This window comes from Caloenas nicobarica, chromosome 2 (genome assembly GCF_036013445.1).
Source record: "Caloenas nicobarica isolate bCalNic1 chromosome 2, bCalNic1.hap1, whole genome shotgun sequence".
Classification (NCBI taxonomy): domain Eukaryota; kingdom Metazoa; phylum Chordata; class Aves; order Columbiformes; family Columbidae; genus Caloenas; species Caloenas nicobarica.
In genome coordinates, this window is record NC_088246.1 from 145,962,138 (window position 1) to 145,983,053 (window position 20,916).

The 20,916-nt window shown below is 37.7% G+C and overlaps 1 protein-coding gene across 1 annotated transcript in view; it reads right to left on the minus strand.

Annotated features, from left to right (window-relative positions):
• The window catches only part of ANGPT1 (angiopoietin 1), a 165,105-nt gene extending 144,527 nt beyond the window's left edge, over window positions 1-20,578 (minus strand). The window contains exon 1 of the mRNA XM_065628102.1: window positions 20,031-20,578. Within this exon, the coding sequence (XP_065484174.1) occupies window positions 20,031-20,327 (297 nt within the window). The 5' untranslated portion in view covers window positions 20,328-20,578. The remainder of the gene's footprint in view (window positions 1-20,030) is intronic.
• Between the last annotated feature and the right edge of the window lie 338 nt (window positions 20,579-20,916).

Below are 20,916 nucleotides of genomic sequence, written 5' to 3' on the forward strand. Positions count from 1 at the left end.
TAGTATTAACGTTCCATAGCCTTGATAATATAAAAATGGATATTGAAATATTCATAATCCTACAAATTCACATAAAACTTGTTTTCCTGTTGCAAGGAGTGTTTGCGGTATTGATAAAAGACCTGATCATTTATCTTTGGTTGAAAAGTCTTTCAGATATAATAACACCGTTCCTTGGAATTTTCTTATAAATCCTTCTTCCTACAGAAAAATTTATGTTTTCTACTCAACAGTGGAGTAATGTCCTTACTGCTGATGTTCCCTACATTTTTAACAAATTTGTTTGTGCTCATGTATTTTAATAGTACATTTCCTCACATGCCATGTAACAGAGATAACAGTTGCTTGACCTAACAAGCTAACTCTTCCAAATTAGAAGATACTTGAAAAAATTGTAAATGAAACCAAAGTATGCTATTCCAAATATTTATATGAACACAGCTTTTCTAAGACCTACGGTACAAAACATGCAGAAATATACAAAGAGTCACCTAAAATTGCAGCCAGTATAGTAGGCATGTTAAATTTGGAAAGATGTACATAATAACAACAAATAAAAATGCACAGCTTTCCTTTATGTGTCTGTGGGTTTAGACAAATACGTTGCACCACCAGATTCACTCATAAAAAATAAATTAAATATTCATATTATCACATTTTTTGTTCTACAATAAATGACATTTTGCCTGGGAACCAAGTCATATGTATCAAACAACACAAGAAGAGTGTTGAGGAATTCAGTTCAAAACTCTGTGTAGAGACAAATACCTTTGAAAAAGTTCATATTTGGTAAACATTTTACAACACTCTTTTACTCATGGAATCATAGAACCATTTAGGTTGAAAAAGACCTTTAAGATCATCAAGTCTTACCATTAACCTGTCACTGCCAAGTCCACTGCTAAACCATAGCCCTAAGAACCATGTCTACATGTCTTTTAAACACCTCCAGAGATGGTGACTCAACCACTTCCCTGGGCGGCCTCTTCCAATGCCTGACAAACCTTCCCATGGAGAAATTTTTCATAATATCCCTGGCACAACTTGAGGCCATTTCCTCTCGTCCTATCGCTTGTTACTTGGGAAAAGAGACTGACACCCACCTTGCTACAACCTCCTTTCAGATAGTTGTAGAGAGCAATAATGTCTCCCCTCCGCCTCCTTTTCTCCAGTCTAAACAGCCCCAGTTCCCTCAGTCACTCCTTATAAGACTTGTTCTCTAGGCCCCTCACGAGCTTCATTGCCCTTCTCTGAACTTGCTCCAGCACCTTAATGTCTTTCTTCTAGTGAGGGGCCCAAAACTGAACACAATGTTCAAGGTGCAGCCTCACCAATGCCGAGCACAACAGGATGATCACTTGCCTAGTTCTGCTGGCCACACTATTTCTGATACAAACCAGGATGCTGTTGGTCTTCTGACAGCAACACCTTCCACTAGACACCTTCCACTAGACCAAGCCCATATCACTGTATGCAGACATTGTGACCCAAGTGCAAGACCCAGCACTTGGCTTGTTCAATCTCATACAATTGGCCCAGCCCATCAATCCAGCCAGTCCAGAGCCCTCTGTACGGCCATCCTACCCTCCAGCAGATCAACACTCCCACCCAGCTTGGTGTCATCTGCAAATTTACTGAGGGTGCACTTGATCCCCTCATCCAGATCATTGATAAAGAGATTAAACAGAACTGGCCCCAATGCTGAGCCCAGAGGAACACCACTCATGACCGGCCGCCAACTGGGTTTGACTCCATTCACTACAACTCTTTGGGCCCAGCCCTCCAGCCAGTTCTTTACCTAGCGAAGAGTACACCCATCCAAGCCACGAGCTGCCAGCCTGTCCAGGAGAATGCTGTGGGTAACGGTGTCGATGGCTTTATTAAAGCCTAAGTACCCAACATCCACAGCCTTTCCTTCATTGACTAAGCAGATTGCTTTGTTATAGGACTAGTAGGATGACAGTAGCTCTCATAGCCCTGTGAAGGCCAGATTTTACTCTTTTCTCCCAACACACTTTTATGCTCCGAATTTAAAGGAGCCTCTAAACTTCAAATGACATATATTAAAAGGAAAACAAAATACTGCTTGAAAGCTACTGTTAAACTGTGTGATTTTCCTACTGGTGATTAAACAAAGGGTTTTAACATACATTCTTTATGTAAAATAATATTGCATCTATGCATTTCATCAGTCATTTGGATGAGTTTCTAGCATGATTCATACAAGGTGGCACATGCTCTATATTTTACCTGTCATCACATTCGACCCCAGTGGAGACCGATTTTGTTGCTAATAAATTACACAGGACACTGTAAGGCATTTTCAAGAAAATTCAGATTTTTTTTTTATTTTTAAAGTTAGTGGTGTCAGATGTTTCCATACCTTCTCTGCAGTGATGGGAAGCAATGGGCTGTAACATCACAAGATCTTTTCAGTTCAGGAAAGGTTCTCACTTGCTAAGAAGATGAAATGTCTGTCTTCACTTGACAACCAGAAGTAGGTGTTAAATACTTTGGCTTTTCCATGGGTGGTGCTGAGGATACACTACTGCATATATCATCACTGCCCCTTTGCACATCAGCTTGTATAACCAGGGCTGGTCTCTTAAGCAAGCAAAAAACAGGCCACTTCGGAAATTGAGTGAGAAAATGAAATTGCATGGATATGTGTGGGAGTTCTGGCCAGTTTAGTTTTCATTCCAATAAAGAGGGCAAATTCACCAAGGAAGCAGGGGTTTTGATGAATTGAGAATGAGGTTTTGATGCAAGTGTGAACATCCAGATACCTTGATGATTTAAATCAACACCATTCCAGTAATCTATGTTGAGAAGTGTCAATTTACAGCAGCTATGAAATCAGCCCATCAGTAACTGCCATAAAAAATCAAATTTCCAGACAGCAATGAGTAAGCTGAGACATAGCTGGATATTTACCTTTCTGTATTAGTATGAACTACTTTGATATCTATCATACAAACACTAAAGCTGCCTCAAGTCTTGGTTTTGTTGTTGGCTCTACTTAGATTTCCCAAGTGTCTAAACGTATACCAGCTACCCCTTGCATACCTTGTTTTTTCCACTGGATAATGAGAACATAATTAATGCCATCACCTAGCCTTCTGTTTGCTGTGAAGCTTTATTCACTGATATTTGTAAAATGTGTTGAGATCCTGAATGTAAAAGGTTACAGAAGTATGATGAATTGTTGTTGTTATTTAAAAAATGAATGCAAGACTACAAAGCAAACATGAAGCCTCTATCAATTTTAAAGAGAGCTATAATAGATATATGCATGGAACTTACAGCATGAACACTACTTCTTTTGTAATGCCAGAAATTAAACCAGCAGAGTCTGATATAGAGTCTTGGCTGCACTGAAATTACTTGAAGCTCTGCCTTTGACATCAGTATAGCTAGGATTCTTCCCAGATGCTTTATTTATATCAGAAAATGTAAGTAAACTGTCGTTCATCATTTGAAACATAATCATTATAACATTTTTTTCTCAAGATTCTTAGTAATTCTGTAAAATGTGTTCCAAGTTAAAAATCCTGTGAATGATTACCACAACTGCATTTCACCTGTACTAAGAACAGATATGTTTCTGCTCCACTGCTTGTTGTATTTAAGTACATTATTCAGTTGTGATTAACTGTGAAGAACAAGTAGTTAAATTGTGACCTTTTTATCTGTGCTCTGTAATTAAAATAAATATTGAAAACCTTCATTACTTACTTCTAGGTAGTAATACTATAGAATAATTTCTGAATTTAAGAATTGGGTACACTATTTTCCTGCATGTACAAAAGATATCCCGAAAGAAAGCAATAACAGCCAAATTTTGTTTGGAAAGTACATATAGAATAAACAATAATTTTGCAAAAGAACTATACAAAAGAATCAGAGACACCTAAATTTCCTCATTCGTTAGCAAAGGTAGCTCAACCTGAAAAATATGAACAGGTTAAAAATTCAAGCAAACAGAGAGATCATTTATGGGGAGTGACCTCCTATCTCTTATAATTTTAAAAATTTTATCTAGTTACCTTCAAAGTATGATTTTTTTTCTCAGCATGTTGCAGTGTGGAAACACAAAAGTAAGATATACTTGGGCTTGGTAACTGGTGTATGATATTAAAAGGCATCATCACCAGAAGATGCCAGAGGGATGACATGCAGCCTTATCGACAAAGTCATGCAGGCTCCATCGTGTTCATAAAAAAAGAGCCCCTGGTTTTCAGATCATCTTTGCAACATCCAGAGGTGCATTTCTAGTATATCACTAAAACAAACAGTGGTATATTATCATGTGTTCTGCATGGATCTACTTTTTTGTTTCACAACATAATTCCTACAAGAGCCTTTTGACTGACGATTTTTTTTTCCTTAAGCATGAACTAAATTATCCAGCTAAAAATATTTTTCTTAATTAAACCAAAAACCAGGGCAGTGGAAGAAAAGTTACAAATAGTTCTCTTTGAACTCAGCTGCCTCTAGTTTAGTGGGGACAGTTTGCATGATCTTTTCTATATCAACAACATTCCTCATGCATATTCTCTCTATCTTTTTCAGGAACTGCAGAAGAAACTGTTCCCAGATAAAGAGGACATCAATACAGTGCATCCTTTTCTAACATCTCCAGTGTGTCTGTACATGGATATTGCATGTAGGCTTCTCTTTCACATCTCAAGATAACACTGGAACTTGATTGTACTTTCACTTAACTCGGCCCTAAGACAGTGACTTTGTAGCAGTCTGCTGAATTTCTCTTTATCAGCAGTGAGAAGTTTTCTGGTGACATTTCTTTCTGTTTATGAAAACTCATTTTTTTAAAAGAAAAGGAAAATTAATTTAAAAATAAATAAATAGAAAAAGAGAGAGATTACATGGTTTAACCAAGATTTCTAACCTTTTGGCTGAAAATTACTATGTTTTTGTTTGCAGTCATGTGTTAGATTAGCTGAAATTGAGTTAATTTTCCATGCAGATAGAAAATTTTTTTAGTAGCTAGCACAGTTTTTGTTTTGGATTTAGTGTGAGAATAATTTGATAGCACCCTGAGATAGAGTTAATTTTTTCTTTCAGTAGCTGGCTGTGTTTTTATGTTGGTTTGAAAAGAATGTAAGGACTCACTGGTATTTTGGCCATTGTCAAGATGACCAAAGACTTTTCTCAACTTTCTAGCTGCAGGTGTATAACAGCTGGGAGGAGAATAACAGGACAGCACCTAGACTGGTAAATGAAATATTCTCTACCATCAGGGTCATGCTTGGTGTATAGCTGGAGTTGGCACTTCTGACTTGTTAGTTCCATTGGAATTCGACCTTCTGCCATTTTGTGGATTTTCTTAGTCCTTTTGCCTTTTTGCTCTCTTGCTGGTAACGGCTGTTCGGGTCAGGGGTGCTTTCCTTTCCAGAACTGGCTGTTTGGCGTGACTGGAGTTCACAAGGCATTGCACTGAGTATCATCTATTTTATATATTTTTTTTTTACATTTCCTATTCTATACTTATACTGGTAGTTATAGTTCTTATTGTTATTATTATTATTATTTTGATGACTTATTAAGCTGTTCTTATCTCGGCCCATGAGTTTCTTCCTTCTCTTTTGATTCTCTCCTCTATTCCACTTGCGGGGTTGCGGGTGGGTGAGTAAGTGGCTATCATGGCCTTAGTTGCTAGATGGGGTTAAACCATGACAAAGTCACTGCCCTCTGCCACGTGGCTACTTTTACCTGAGGTCTCAAGCCCTCAGGTTGGAAAGTCTCTAACTGGATTACACCCACTATATAGAAATTCTGTCATGCAAATATCTCGTGGAGATGTCCAAATAATCTGCAGAAAATGTCAACAGAAAGGATTTTTATATTTTAAAGCATTTCAGAAAAAGAAACAAAAACATTTCCTGATTGGCTTCAGCAAAAGAAACATGAAAAAATCAATGTCTTCTGAAAATACAGTCCAGATAGAATCCAAGACCAGGATTAAATTAAAATAATCTGCCTGATCAGTTTGAGTGCTTCTGTTTCAACACATATCTCAATTCCTCTATGGTATTTTAAGGGACTAGAAAGAGGAATACTGAAAAAACAGATAGGCAAAGTTGTGCTTATGTTTTTTGACATGAACAAAAAAAGGAAATATTGAAAATGTCTTCATAATATTGTTCTCCTGAGGTGTAAACCTTACTTTGAGGACTGAGGAGTGCTAGGAGCAGGCTGTGTACATAATAAAAGCTGTACATGGAATCCTATGCTCAAATGAACAAAAAAATCTGAGTTTTCCTGCTCCTCACAGACTGGGCTTGAGTCTTCGTTCGGCTGCAGCAGACTGACATTGGCATCATTCCACTGATGCCACTGACATGATTTCTGACTTATACTGTTGTTCCAGGGCTTTCTAAAAGTGGTCTTTTTGTATTATACAACCACCACTATACGTGGTATTAGCTGGTATCTTTCTAGGCATGTGGAGGAAAGAACTGGCTGGGGATAGAGACTGTACTATCATCTGAGTTCTTGATGTGGTACCCCACAAATTTATGCTGACACAATGCCGCGATTGTAGAACATATTGTGAGGAAGCACGCCATCTGTTTTCTGCCTCTGCTTTTCTATAAATAACAGACTTCAGTCTCTGTGGGTGCCAGGCTAGCTTTTTGCAACACACCACTCCAGCCCTTTAAAATTCCTCCTGACCATCTGGGAATTTCCTGTTCTGCCAAATAGGTTTGTCTGGACAGAGTTGAGGTCTGTCTCTTGTCGCTAAGAAATCCCCTTACACTAGGGCTGAGGCTTTTTGAAGGAGGTCAGTCCTGTGCCAAAAAGTAGACCTGGAACTTCTGCCACTCCTGAAAGCACAGGGGAAGATGGGGGCGAGAGGTCAGCTGCAGCTGGGTGGGCCTGAGGCTGGGCAATGCCCTTTTCAGGACAGGAATTGAGCTCAGATTTTTAGGGCTGATTCACTGTGAGCAGCATCAGGCCAAGCCTCACAGGAATTCATTAGCATCACACTCCGGGTGAGAGTTGAGACTTTTTCTTTTTTTTTTCAGTTTCTAATCCTCTCGAGACTATTTAATGATAATGGTTTGAGTTTGTGGAATGTGTTGAAAACCTCCTTTGGGTGCATGTTCCCATAGGAAATTACTGTTTTCTCTAGTCAATTTTTTTTGTAAAGGCTCATGCTAGCAACACCTGGAAAATGTGATAGCAATACCAGACTAAGCCTGACAGAAGCAAACCCAAAATTAATATCCACTCTCACAGAAAAAACCCCGAGCTACTCTGACTTAAGATACAAAGCTGTCTCACAATATTAAGCCTGTATTGCATTATGAATAGTATTCTAAAATAATCTTACTGCAGCTTCCTTATAGGATTTCAGAAGAATTTTACTATGGAAGTAAAAACATGACAACATTCAAAACCACACTGGCATACCTAATTCTAAGGCGTCATCTTGAAACTTAAGAAGAATGAAAATGGGAAATTTACCCTAAAACATATTTCCAGTGTTCCATCATGGTGAGTTATAGCACACAGAAAAAAAGAGAAAAAAACCCCAAACAAACAAACAAAAAGCACACAAAAACAACAGCAACAAACCAAACCAACCAACCAACCACAAAAAAACCCCACGCAAGCAAAAAAACAAGGCTAATTCTAGTGACAGAGAACCGAGGCATTTTGATCGTAATTTCAGAAGCTCTGCATGATTTTGGCAGCAAAGTAATGAACTAAAATGTTGAAGTAGTCTTTAAAAATGCACAAAAAGGAAAAGGATGTCACACTGGGTTTATATTTTACAAATCAGGAATTCATGTCGTATCTTCATGCCCATAACAGAGCAACAAAAACATTTTCAGTCTTGCTCAATTCTGGTTCTAAGAAATACCCCAGGGGGTCAGTGGCCAAACTACTAGATGTTTCCAAGATGTGTAGGAGTGTTAAATGTTAGATCAAGGAAACTTTTTTTCCCCCTAGGGTTCATAACGCAGGTTTTTTGCAGAGGGCACTGGGAGGCATTAAGGTAGAAGGTAAAAACTGCTGCTTTTTTTGGCTTACTGGTTTAGCATTAAAGAAATACAGCCAGTAATCCTTGCTTTAAGAACCTGAATTCCAGACCAATTCTTTTATTTCTGTCTCTGTTTAATTTTATAACTCTTTTTAATGTTGGTATATCCATTGCACTTTAAAAGTCAATGTATCAATATGCCTTATAAATACCTAAATATATAATTTATTCACTATTTGTATACATAACAATAATGAAATATTTTTATGTTTTTAAGACTTATTGGTGGCTGGTACAGCATGTGCCATCAAGGTATGCATTGGCAAAAAAAAAAAAAAATCTAAGCTCACACAATCCTCTAGGTGAACTGCGTAAGGAATTATAATTCAACTGTCTTTGATGCTTTGAATTGTTGTGATATTGTTCTCTATAGGAAGGCATCTCTAGGAAGCTTATGGACTTTCCATTCTCATCCACTTATCCAAAAGTATAAAATAGATGTGTGTTTGTTTAGAGTAACAGAGCAATTCCCACTTGGTTTTACCTCCTGTTGAAAGCTACTGAAGAGTAGCTACATTCTTCTGACAACACTCTCCAATGGTGAAATGAAAACAAATTTTTTTATAGTGGCAAAACTTGTAATGCGCTAGGTGTTTCCTGTAAAGTTCTGAGCATCATCAACTCAAAACAGGACCCTTGGCACTTTTAGTGTCAAGTCCTTAGATCTTGCAAAATCTAAAAGCGGCAAGTTTGTGCAAATACCTTTCTAGTATTTCTGACCTCTAGCTCATCACAGACTCTCTATAGCACTTGTTTGATGCTACTGAATTGTTTCTTCACTTAATGGTCAAGCATATGCAGCAAAACCAAACGTTACTTTTGAGGTTGTCGCTGACGGTTGTGAGAGTGTTCCGGGCAAGAGAGCGACACGTTCGTGACCACCTGCAATAGCATTCTGGTTTTACTCAACATTTGAGATGGTGTTTTTTTGCATTTCAGATACTTTAACGACCAGTGAAATTTGGAGAATTCATGGTTTCCTCATTAAAACATGCTGCTGAGCATCTTCTTTGCCTCACCATCATATACTTCTTAAATTTAGAAAAATATTTTTTCTGTTCTTTTTTAAAAAACTAAAATAACAAAACAGTCTTATTTTAAATAAAATCTTCCTCAACTCCGATGCATTTTTCTCCGGCAGACTATAATACTACTGAAATATGTTGTCATATGGTCTTTGTAGGGCCACACAGTCAGTAAATAGTTTACAGATACATTGTTTCAGGGCATTTTACTGAACATAGGGCTGTACACCAGAGTAATTTTTCAGACTTTTCTGTCACTGCAAGACAAGTTATTTTATTGTGTGTGCTTTAGTGACATGTTGGGCAGCACACGAATTTATAGATTACAACATCAATCTCCACTCTTCCTGTCAGACTGTCAATGAAAATACTCTATCAGCCTCGAATAGACAGACTCCTTGCTCTGAAGCACCACCCCCACCTCCCACCTTATCTTTAGCCTTTCCAGTCTTTCTCCAGGTCCCTTACACTTTTTCTGAGATGACCCTTTCCAAGAGGCAATAGTCCGCAGCTACAAACTCATCCTCAGTTCCCTTGGGAGTTAACTGTCCCATAACTATTTTATGGAATTCAAAATAATAAAAAAGCACTTGAAAAAGCTACATATATTGTTATTGCATTTACAGTTTACCCAACACACAAACTCATAGAAATATTTCACATAGTTTACCCAAACATTACATTCTCTCTTTAGAGACATGTATGTAAGCATGCAATGAGGTTCCAGTATTTTGCCAGTGAGGTGACGTGTAGAAACTCAGCTAACACCCTGGTTTCAGGAAAGCCAGTGGAGTGTGAAGCAAAGCCAGGTTTCTCAGCAAAACTCAGCTAATGAGGATTTGAAATTACTCATTCAATAGGACAGTTCTCAGTTGCAGAGAGAGCAATATCTTATATCTCTGCACAGTGACTGGCACAATGGCTTAATGAGCAGATCAACCGACAAAAATTTGTCTTTTACCAATGATTATTGAATTCATTCTGCTGTAACCATCTTTCGCCTTTAATGATAACGCTTTGGTACATCGCAAACTCCTCTTGTCTTGGTTGCATCTGGAAATAGAGTTGTCTTACTTATACTTCCCTGCATAAAACTCTGGTATTATAACAGGTACAAATAATTCTTTAACAACAGGAAGGAAGAGGCCACAACGGTTAAGCTGTACGGTGTCATGGAGGTAAATGATGTCAGAGGAATAAACAAAAGGATATTTATTGCATCAGCCAGAATTCTTGGAAAAGCCAAGAGATCAAACTGGATCATCCAAGAAAAATGTGAAGAGAAACAACCTTAATCATCGCCTCTGTAGTTAAGAGGCTAAAGTGATAAAGAATTTTGCAGCCCCTATCTCCTCTGCACAAAAATAGCAACACAGAAAAACTTTTTAGCAGAGCATTGATGGCCTTTCCCATTAACAGGATAGAAGTGAGGCAGGAAAGATAGGTGGCCCTTGACCATTTATCTCTGCTATAGTAAGTCATGCATAGAGTGAACTATGAAGTTCTAGCCAAGGAACAGAGGGGAATAGTTCATTCAGGAAGAGATTAGGTCATCTCTTCGAGCAATTTTCCCTCTAAGCAGATCCTCAAAATTCCAGGCACAGCACCAAAGGCATCATGGTTTGGGGGCTGCCCGTTACTGTGCTAACTTGCTGATGTGGCCTAGAAGGCCACAGGAATTTCCTGATGAGTTAAGACTGTAGAGGGTAAATATTTAACTATGACACAAATAAATATACTTAATACTTAAATGATGATGGCAGCGATCCTAAATCCTCATTTCAGCTACTTCTATCTACATATGAATGCCCAATTTTTAAAGGCTGTAGCAGTCTTCGTTGAGTCTTCTGGTGTTGGAGGAGACTTCAGAGAACCAGGTTGTGTATAAAGTATTTCTGTGAGATTTCAGAAATATCCAGTCATTTCTACGCATTTTTCATAGAAAAGAATAGGTTTTTAGGAGAACTAGTGCTCTGATAGTGAACATTAGATAATTATATGAAAATCCTTGCCTTCTTGAGACACAAATGCATGATACAGAAGTGAAAAGAGAAAGGCATGTAAATGACCCTATTATTCACCCTCACTGTTACCTACACACTGAGCCGATGGAAGAGTTTTAAAAAAGATATTTATTTAACATAGTTCTTTTTCCTGAATAAGACTTCTGCATGAGAACAAAAACTCCCAGAAGATAATTCTTACTAAAGCTATTCAAAGCTGAATGTACAAAAGTGAAAATCAGCACATTTAAATAGAGCCATAAGTGGTTTAATCCAAATTGAAAATTAATTCAATACAATGCATAAAAAAACTTATAAAATCATAATTTAACAAAAACTACGTAATTTTTCCCCTAAATCTCCACTGTGCAAGACCATATTTACAGACAAGAGCTTCAGAAAGAAAAATAAACTTTTACAAGCATAGGCTGACAACTTTAAAACATTCATAAATAATATTATCCAAAGAGCAGGCGAGTCTACCACAACCCTCAAGATAAATGTAAAAGCATCTCTAGAGATTGTACTATGGCTGCTCCTTTGATTTTTGTGGGTATTTAAAATGTGTTCTGTGGATCTGGAGCGTGTTAAAGGTCAAATATTAAAACACATCTCAAAATAGTAAATTTACACATCGAGAATCAGAGCTTTTTCACCTACAGTCAGGAAGTAAGAACTCCATTTAGAAGGTTGGAGAGCCTTTGATAATGACCGAAAGTTTGTTGTAACATTTAAAATAGTGGTCAGGACTGCTCAAATGACACCAGTGTTTTTCTCTTCAAAACCTCTGCAGGTTTAGACTGGTGTGGAACACAGATGAGGAAAAGCCTGGCCTGCTAAACAATGTTATCCCTAAGACAGAAGTTTCATAACATAGCATCTTTCAAGAAAATTCCTTGCACACAGAAAGCCTTTAAAAGGAGTTTAGATGTGAAAGAAGGCAGGATAAGTCTATAAATGGTACAACAGCCTGCAGCAGAAATAGTTTTTAGATTCAAAATTGATTAGTACCAATCTGATCATCTATGCTCTAGTGTGAATAGAGCTATGCTGTCAAAACCAGACAAATTACCTTCTAAGGTCATCTGCTCACACTCTCAGTTTTCTCCCACAATTCTCTAGTCTTGCCATAATTCCTGGCAGGAATGCTCAAGAGTTCATCCTGTCTCCAGGGTAATCTCTCAATTCTATTTGCCTTCTTGGTACAGAAGGAGGAGAAATAATGCCAGGATCCAAATCCTTGGGCAGAACAGAGTCAGAAGGGAATTCTGCTTACTGGAACAAGTGGATTTTCGTTGTCCCTGTACATTCCTACTGCAGAAGGTACACCTGGTACATTATTTGCAACAAGACAACTACACAAAGCATGACAAATGGCAATAATTTACTCCAACAAATAAAAATTCCCAGAAGACCTGGTGAAAAATTATAACTGTATAGTTATGTCAAGTCCTATTAAAGATGCAGATGCCACACACGCATAAAACACAATCAGGTTTGTCTTACAACATATGCACATGTAGGGACAGAAAAATGTCTGGGATGGTGAGTACAAAGGTCCAATATTTTTTCCAGAATATATAAAAATTCTTGCTTCATATGCATTCTGGAAATGACAAAAGCAAAGGCACACATAATTTATCAGCAACAAGGTAATTTTCTATGACTTCCTCTGAGGTATTATAAAATAGACGTAATTCTTATTTTATTTTGTTTGGTTGGTTTGCTTTAGTTCTAAAAGCAAACCATTTTCAGAAATGTAGAATAGTACAACTTGAGCATCTTTCCAGCTGACCTTACACCAGTCTTCCTTTGCCTGTTTGTACACATTCGTTTGTTCAATGTTGAGTGTAGCCCCACTGATACATCTTGTTTAGACAAGGCAGTTGCACTGGTTTGACTTGCATCAGTTTTAAACAGGGATAATTAAACTGGGTAGATTTCTTATCCCAGTTTAAGAGTGAATTACACTGTTTAAGATTAACCTGATACCTAACTAAGGTAATGAAAAGCGAAGCTTGATCTTTGTGCAGGAACATTAATGAGAATGTAGTGCAAATGTGCAACAATTTATGGCATTTCTAAGTTACCCCTCCAAGTGATTATTCATCACCCTGGTGTTTCATAACACTTTCTAAAATATGCACATGTGGTTACACAAGAATAACCCCGTGTTAAAGTACAACTTATTTCACAGGAAAAAGAACCCTTCCTATGAAATATGAAACTATTTCAATTTCCTTTTCCTGATCAAACTTCAACCCTTTAACAAGAGAGGAAATCCTTATGCTACTGGGAGGACTTTTACACCAGGGCTGTTTCTTCAAGGCACTTGAGCTGCTGGTGCTGAAGATGAGGTTCACAGCATAGCTAAAACCGTGATAGTGGTTCTAGAAGGTCGACATTTGCAACTTCTTCCTTGTTTCCGTCTTATTGCAAACACAGAGAAAAGGACTGAACTATTCTGAACTGCAAACTGAGATGAATACAAGCAGGTTGTTAAGTATCTTCACCATTCAGGGTATGCTTGCAATATATCACATAAGTGAGATCAGTTTTGATAACGACAAGTTTCTATAAAATTGCTGGTAACAATAGCTCTAAAAAACTAGCCATTCCTCAGTGGTCTTCCTGAGACTCTGTACAAGACTCAGCTACAATCCTACTAATCTTAGATGGATACAGGTTTGAGCAGCAGCTGCTCAACAGGTTTTAAGAACACTGCCAAGAATGAAGACCATTCTCACTGTCAGCAGGATATATGTAATGGATTCACCCAACTGCAACCTGCAAAATATACTTAGCATTATAGACTCATATTTATTGTATTTATCTGCTTATTTTTATAAATTATTTTAGTTATTTATTTTAAAACTAATTTCCTTAGAAAAGATTTTTTAATCTCACATGGTTTTCTGTAAACATTGGAAGTATTAACATACATAAACTGTTAATAGCACAAGATACTTTCCACCAGAAAGACTCCTAAAGCAACAAAAACCCCCCAAGATATTAAGCCTACTAATAGACTTGTAAAATTCAGTAGTAGTACTATATCTTTGTTAGAAAAGGGAAACAGGAATACTTAAATTTTACAATTTCCTTATAGTCACAAGGGAAATCTATGCTACATCCATGGAGAGAAATAAAGCTTAAATCCATCCCACTTAACTGAGGCACTGAAATCAGGAAATGAGCTGCTCGGGATTTCCATGGAGTCAATGAAGAGAGGCAGGGACTTCCACAGGACAGTTCGGATGGCTGACTCTTCCCCTGGGCTTGCTACTGTCTCTTGACACAGCAATGAGTGATTCCTCACAGCAAAGAAAAATCTATCTTGGGTATGTCTGGTTTATGGCCAGAAGTTTGGGTGGGATGATGAAGGCCTAAAATACCCAGCTCTATACTTTTCCCACATGGGCTTTTTTTTTTTTTTTTTCCAAGGCACCCAGTACTGTGAAGTAGAGATTGCTTCCAAACCACAGAAGGGAATGGGAACGATGAGTTCTCAGCACCCTCAAAATGACACACCATTTACTTGATATCCATTTCATTTAGAAAAGCTCTCAGTGCTCCAACTGAGATCTCCCACTGGGCATGTTGGTTGGACACTTCTGATGACTAATAAATGCAATATTTTATTGTTACCAGAAAGTTCCTAATTACAGCTGTCATCACTGAAAATAAACACATTCAGGTTGTATGGCACATTATGATAAAACCTTCTGTCCAAGCATGGGAAATATTTTTTTAAAGTGATTCACTACCAAATGTGGCAACATGTGAGACTGCCCTTCAGTGTATTTCTCTGATTCTTCTGCTTCTTAAAAAGAAAAAAGATAAAAATTGCCAAATAGGTTATCCCTCAATAATGTAAAGCTTTCAGACATTTCCACAGTTGAAGTCTCGCCTCTTTCTTGTGGGTACCTCAGAATTTCCCAAGGACTTCAGCAATTTCATTAATAAACCTTTCAAATGCAGGCATATTATTGTCCAAGAGATTTTCTGGAGATAACATCAATTTTGTTTTTACACTCAAATGTGAATTTTCTTAGAACCAGTTTGTTTCCATGAACTTATTTTTGCTCTTTAAATTTAGCTTTTCTATATACTCTCACCCCTTGAGTAGTATATACTGTATGAGTAATCACACCAATTTGAATCCCACCATTTGTTTCTCAGCTAGTTTGTGGGAACTGCACTTCGAATGTCACTAGGATGAGGCTGTGCTTTGGATATGAGAATTCATTGACTCCAAAGCAAAAAGGAGCACTGAGAATAGTAAACAGCCTCTGGGTCTAGACAAGAAATCCAGGTTCAAGCTGGATGCCAAACAGGAGGCTAGTGGTCAGTTCCGGATGAAGCTTTCTCACTGTTTCCTTTTAGTCCTGGTCCACCCTGAAAAATGAGATTTACTGAAAAGCCATTCCTTACACAGCCCTGTTAGCAGTGCTCATGCAAGCAGAATGGGAGATTCCAAATCTAATGACCTGGTTTTATTTGTGAAAACTAATATGAGATCATCATGAATCTCCTGGTTGCACTTAACATACTATGTGAACTTTAAGGTAACATGTTACTTTACAAAATGCTCAGTGAGAAATAACTATAAATAAAACTGAATTTTTACTATGTTTTCTAATAGTTCAACTTGGGAAAATTGGTTTCTTAATGTGACAAAATTTTACACACACTATAGCTGTCTCCATTTTTATATTAATATAAATTTGCCTCATAGGATATTAATACAGCTCTTTAGATCTGTCCTCTTCAGGGCAGGCTCTCTCACACTTTCACACGGCTTCACAGCAAGAGTGACTTGTAAGGAATTTTCCTATCTTCAGCAAACCATATAAAATCCAAGCCAAAATCCAGCCACTCCACACACATAAGCATATTATTAATATTTCATTGCAGTGCTAGGCCCTGCTGGCAAACACCACAGAGAGAGATGGACTTTCACTGGAGCCACAGCACACAGCGACAGACACCAGTCTTTCCAAAACACAGTTTCTGCTATGCAATGGCTGGTTCCCCTCAAAACCTACATTCCTTACATCAGGGGTGTCAGACTCATTTTCACCAGGGGACACATCAGCCTCGCGGTTGCCTTCAAAGGGATGAATGTAATTTTAAGATCATATAGATGTAACTCCTCCTACATTTATACAGTCAGGAAATCACATTCGGTCCTTTGAAGGCAACTGTGAGGCTGATGTGGCCCCAGCTAAAAATGAGTGTGACACCCCTGCCTTAACATGTTTAAAACCCAATTGAGCATTTGTGATGTCACTTCTGCAAAATAAGGAGGTCAATAGACAGCACAGACAATGCCAAAGACAAATAATTTATCAAAAGTATGGTAAGAATAAACTTTAAAGTTGACTATGGCTACAGATACCTCAGAAAAAGTGCTCATAATTTCTTTCTTTACTGACTGAATCAATCACATCATTTTATACTTCTCTCACAGCTGGTGACAGCATAGGCACTTTGAAGGGTAAGGGAAGTAAGTTGAAGCTTCTTTCTTTGTTTTAGCTGTAGGGGTATCATCAATATTTGCAGAGAAAAGGAAAATTTTAAAAATCTAAGTTTGGATAATGGCTGACCAGAATGATTGTGGTTCACTTTCAACTCAAACTTCTACATCTCTGTCAGCTTCTTATAGTATACTATTATTAAGCATTGATTTTAAGCTTTTATGGTATCCTGCTTAGGTAATGATCAGGGGGAAAAAAAAAAAAAGTGGATCATGTAAAACTAATTACTGTAATAACAATTATTTCTACTATTTTGGACTGAGAGATAAGTATATGAAACTTTCATCTATATAGCTATCTTGAATGTATACTGAGTCTATCGATACTGTAAGTTCAGCAAGCTGACTAACGGAAAGTTCCCCAGCAAGACATGATGATAACATTTCATGTAACTCCTGTTTGGCAATATTTAGACACTGCAATTAAATACCAAATAGTATCACGTGTGCCAGTCAGTTACTGCAAGAAAGAAAATGTGATGAACTGTTTGTTTTGAACTATTAGTATAAACATATTGCAGAAATGAAACCCAAGCTTAAACAATGGCGAAAGTTATCCGGTATTAAAATAAACAGTTCTAGGAAAATCTCTAAAAATGTTTACCAAATCATCTTCTTCTGAGTAGTTTCTGCTCAGAGGGTTTAGCCATGTCTCTGGTCTGCCAACCGATACCAGTTATGGTGACTATAGATATGCAATGTTAAAGGACAAGACTGGTGCTTAATTGCCTCTAATAGGCTCTCCAGGCAAAAGCATTTTTATTTACAATGAAGTTTAAGATCACCAAATAAGAACTTTTGGGTTTAAGCATAGAAAAATGGGCCTAAAAAAAACCCAAAACAAAACAAACTTGTTTTGATTCTAGAAATCTGCTAGTTCAGATATCAAGGAACAACATTTTAAAATTAAAATACTACAGAATTAAGCAAATCATGATTCTTACAAACTTTCATATTAAATAGTCTTTCGATATTGCAGGCTAGCATTTCTGCTGATGAAACAATTCACCCTGCCAAAAATTGCCTAAGTACAATTTTAATGAAAGTTATATATATATTACCTGAAGTAATTTCCTTTATGTAAGTCAGAATATATTTCAAATTCTTAAACGTTATTTCTTGTTATAAGTATTCACTTCCAGTCATAGACCTATAACTATTAATTATTCTTTGTTCACAGCAGGTGCATTGTAAAATGCTATTTAGTGTAGCAAGTTATATCCAATTTTAAAAATCTAGGGGGAAAAATAAGTGCAGGGTATAAAAATGAGAAGCAAGATATCTGCATAATATATCCATTACACTTAAGCATTATGCTTGTTTTGAAAGGAAATGAGTTATGGCTGAGACGCTTCGTAACGGCAACAGCAACAATGCAAATTCAGTATTCAGAGATGCTATAGTGGAACTGCATCAGCTGCATTTGTTCAGAGGGAGCCGTACTCCACCACACAGAGAAATGGGTTCTTTCATTCCAGGGAAAACTGACACATGGGGATACGTGCACAACCCCAGTTTTATGTAAACCCCTGGGAGCAGAGTGTTGGGGGCTGGGAAGGAAAGGAGGAGGGGGATGGTTCTGCCCATAGCCGGTTTTACAATCGCTGCAGAAGAAAACAGTCCTCAAATATAAACCCCTTTCATTGGGCTTCCTACCTGTTTAATCATTTCCCTCTAAAGTGTGAGAGGACTAACCCTAACTCAGACATTCACACTCCAGAGACTCATATTTCTTCATGCTCAGTTCACAGTGAAACAGTGATCTTAGTTCAGTCTCTAGTGGACAAACACAGAATAAGTGAAGTCTTATAAGCATGATTCAGCAGGCAATTTGCTCAAATACAATCATGTGTGCATCAATACAGATAACAACTTTCCTCTTTTTAGTGATTGCCTCAGTCTCCCAAGGCATGGTAAAATAATTTAAGAAATGCTTCCCTCTTCAAAAGACATCCCCTATTTCCAGCCTTATACTCCCTAAAGCAGACCAAGATATTAAAAATAAGGAAAGTAGTCTAAAAAAGAATTGCCTGGTTATATTTTGCTTTATAGTCACATGTTTACTGGACAGAGTCTTTTCTCTCTTGCTAGAGCCAGATATGCAAAGAGAACAATTAATTTACCAAGAGATCAGGAAATCCTCTCTAGAGATTTTAATAGGGTTAGAGAGACCGGGATGGCTGTATGTGATTTTTAACGTATTGCGGTCTTGTACACTGTTTGGATGCAACAAAATTTGTAAAAGAGACAGGTAACAGTAACTATGCTAATGTGAAGTTTTAGCCCACCTGGCAGCATCTTCACTGTTTTTTTACTGATGTTCGTTCTTAGTGTGAACCTGTGTTAGTTAAATCATTTATCTCTCAAATGGGTACACACAGCAGTTTTCTTGTGCCATCTTACATGATTAGTTGCATCACTCAATTGCTCAAGTTTCTAAGTTTTGCCAGGTCAAGATGCCAGTATGAGAATGGGAATATTGCAAATAACTATATACAAAGACTGTTTATTTCTTTTTACTGGTCAGCTATCCCAAGGCATTTTAATTACCAACGCATGGACAAGATCCTGCAAGGTATGTAATTTTATGCAAGTGAGTAATCCTGTTAAGGTGAATGGGACTGCTCATATGAGTGACATTATTCACATATTTAAGTCTTTCTAGGCCCAAACTCCAGCTCATACATAAAACACTGAGAAGTTCATTAGAACTTTTGCACAATAATTACTTCTTCTAAGGTACTGCAACACCTTCAAATCTACATTTCCCCTTCTGTGAAAGAATGCACATATACACACACAAATTAAAACAGGCTGTTTCAGTTTGAAAGTTTTATTGTGATGTTTTAGGAGTGTGAATGCCTATATACTTTCTTCTTTCTTTCCAGCAATTAGCTGGGTAGAATAGTATTACAGGATCTATTTATGGAGGAACAATGATATTCTTGACCCTGTGCCTTTAAATGCTGGATTGTTTGTTTGTTCGTTTGGTTGGTTTTTTAAATGCTCCCATTTACTGTCAGAGTAGCAGGTATCCCTCATGGCATCTGATCTGAAGCTGTGAACTATAAGTAGGGATTATTGGAAAACTTAGTAATTTCTGTCATCAGAGTCTCTGGAGGATTTTCGTGTTCTCTGACTCACAAACATCCAGTCTCTTGAGACGAAGCTTTAAGAAGCTGCATCTTTCAGTAAAGTAAAGAAAATTCTTCTCCCAAGTGCAATGTCACTAAGAAGGGTGCACTCTGGCTGAAACATTTCTCCCCTACGCAGCCATGAACTAGATCTATCCTTATTACCTCAGTTCTCATAAAAACTAATGAAAATTTTGAACGGCATAAGCATCATCAAAAAAATCCATTTATTGAGAAATGACAGAAAGAAACACTTACTTTTTGCAGCCACTGAGTGTAATTTTCCATCACATGTTCCAGATGTTGTAGTTTCTGGGAAGAGAAATCCTGTTCCACGTGAGGAGCATCTCTCTGAAGAGCATTTGTGTTGTACTGGTCTGTCGTGCTTTCACGACAGTTCCCGTCCTGTTCTGGCAGAATGAAAGTATAGGTGCACTGCCCATGCTGAATCCGGTTAAATCTTCTCCCACTGGCTTCTGGACCCCGACGCTGGTTATTACAGCCTGTGTGAGCAAGAATCGCTGCCAGAAAAGCAAAGGAAAGGAAAACTGACATGTTATTATTACTTTCCTTTCTCACTTTAAGAAAAACTTTTTCTTCCTCTTTCTTTAAATTTGTTCTTAATTTCTCTTAAAGTCTTTGGAAAAAGGACTGGAGAAGTTCACTTTAGCAATTAAGCTTGGATAAACGGTTATTTTTTTTAATTTCACTGTGAGGATAGCTTCCTTAGTTAAAATTGGGAATATTTATTGCATAGTAGTTAAGATTTATTGTTTCCTCTCTGTTACAGTCCAGCATGTAGCCTGCTTCAGTCAGCTGCATATGCATATCCCAGTCTCTTTCCCCTACACTATCTGCTGCAGAACTGCTATTTTCTCTCAGACTTCAGTGAGTTTTATTAAGGTTGCACTTTCAAGCCAAGCTGGAAGCAAGCAGCCTTTCACAAGATGACTTGACAGGAATGTGTGTATGAGTGCGCCCCTGTGCTGAGGATGGCTGATGGCTCGGTACAGAGGGATCATCTTACAAACTGGCTGGATGCATGACCTCAACCGTGCATGGCTTTCCAGCCCCTATTGCACACAACCGCTAAGGGCTTTTGACGAACTCACATTAAGTTTAATAAGGAAGGCAGTCCACCTTA